Consider the following 1,782-nt stretch of genomic DNA (forward strand, 5'->3'; position numbering starts at 1 on the left):
ATTTGTTTATTTATTTATTTATTTATTTATTTAAAATAAATTATTTTGAGACGGAGTCTCACTCTGTTGCCCAGGTTGGAGTGCAGTGGCGCGATCTCAGCTCACTGTAAGCTCCGCCTCGGGGAAGTGCAATATTTTTCAAGAAAACTCCTGTAAAGTAAAGCAACACATTTGCAATAGTAATAATCATTTATATGTTCTCCCGTCTCACTAAGAGACCTGGGCCCCTGACCCCTCTGAGGTTTCCCCTCCCGGGTGCCATGGGGCCTGCAGGCACCAGAAAGCCGGGTCCCTAACAGGACGGCACGCCCGCCTCCTTCGCCTGGCCATTACCTCTTCTTCCTATCCCTCTTGTCCACGCCAGTGTCTCCAGGAGCCAGGACGCGCTCCACCCGAGGGATGTCGCCCGACCGGGCAGCTCTGTGGAACTCGCAGAGATATTCCAGGCAGTCGTCCTGCTGGGGCTGGTCTAAGGCGCCCTCAACGTGCTCGCTGTCGCTGCCTGCGCTGTCGCTTAACCAGCCGAAGGAGTCTGAGGACCACCGGTCCCCCAGCCAGCTTAAGGACAACTGGTCCTCCTGGCTCCCCACGCTAGGGGTCTTCCTCATGGCAGAAACTGTCAGCTTCGGAGACCCCTCAGACCCTTCCCACTTTTCTCCACCCCTGGAGGCCATCAGTAGAGAGCTACTGCCTCCGCCACAACCTCCCACCAGGAAAGCCCGCGGTTTCCAAGCCAGAAATGCCAAGCCAGGCGATCACTGCCACACCAAGCCAAGCGATCACTGCCACACCAAGCCAAGCGACCACCACCAAGCCAAGCAACCACCGCCAAGCCAAACGATTACCGCCAAGCCAAGCGACCACCACCAGGCCAAACGATCACCGCCAAGCCAAACGATCACTGCCAAGCCTCGCGGGTAAGGCCAAGCCCCGCCACTAAGGCCAAGCCCATCCGTTACACACCAGTGCGCCTGCGCACCTGTGACGTCACTGCACCGGAAGCTCCGGCGTCCCAGAAAAAACTCCTTGGCCTGTAGGTGGCGCTGCAGCTCCGGCGCCGGCCTGGGCTGGCGGGTCCTCCCTGGGAGGGTTCGGGGTGGCAGCGCCCAGCCTGCCTGTCATGAATGACGCCTCACAGAGCCGCTGGCGCACCTGCTTCTGGGCTTGCTCTGTTCAGGGGTGCCGGCCAGTTCCCGCCCCTGTGCCGCCATCGCTTGGCCGCTCCTGGCTTGGCCACCGCAGCGAAGTTGCCCCAGGGTCCACGCTGCCAGGATGCAAGCAGAGTCGGATGGCTGGGTCAGAGCGGGCTGTCTGGCTGGCGGGAAGGGCAGGCCGACGCCGCTGCCCGCCTAGCTTCTACTCAGCCTGCGCCTGGAGGGACCAGCTCTGGGCATTCCGCTGCCTTAGGATGGGGCCGAGCAGCCGCTGCCACCCTGTGCCACAGCCGCCGCGCACATCTGCCCAGGGGCAGTGCGGCTGGCAACTCGGGTGGGTCGGAGAAGGCCAGGTGCCACCGGGGTTGCCCAAGAATTTGAGATCAGCCTGTGCAACATGGTAAAACCCCATCTCTACAAAAAATACAAAAAATTAGCTGGGTGTAGTGGCGCATGCCTGTAATACCAGGTACTTGAGAGGCTGAGGCAAGAGGATCGCTGGAGCTCAGGAGTTCGAGGCTGCAGTGAGCAATGGGTGTGCCACTGCGGCCTAGCCTGAGCGACAGAGCAAGCCTCTGTCTCAAAACAAAACAAGCCAAATTTTGCACATCTTTTCAAGTTGTGCACA

General features: G+C 59.6%; 1 protein-coding gene across 1 annotated transcript in view; it reads right to left on the reverse strand.

The window, feature by feature from the left end:
- Positions 1–728, reverse strand: part of CCDC144NL (coiled-coil domain containing 144 family, N-terminal like) — a gene marked incomplete at its 3' end in the record, with an annotated part of 3,767 nt that extends 3,039 nt beyond the window's left edge. Inside the window, exon 1 of the mRNA XM_011958302.1 lies at positions 334–728. Coding sequence (XP_011813692.1) covers positions 334–674 — 341 coding nt within the window. The remainder of the gene's footprint in view (positions 1–333) is intronic.
- Positions 729–1,782: the final 1,054 nt, after the last annotated feature.

Source organism: Colobus angolensis, unplaced genomic scaffold (genome assembly GCF_000951035.1).
Source record: "Colobus angolensis palliatus isolate OR3802 unplaced genomic scaffold, Cang.pa_1.0 Scaffold466, whole genome shotgun sequence".
Taxonomy (NCBI): Eukaryota; Metazoa; Chordata; class Mammalia; order Primates; family Cercopithecidae; genus Colobus; species Colobus angolensis.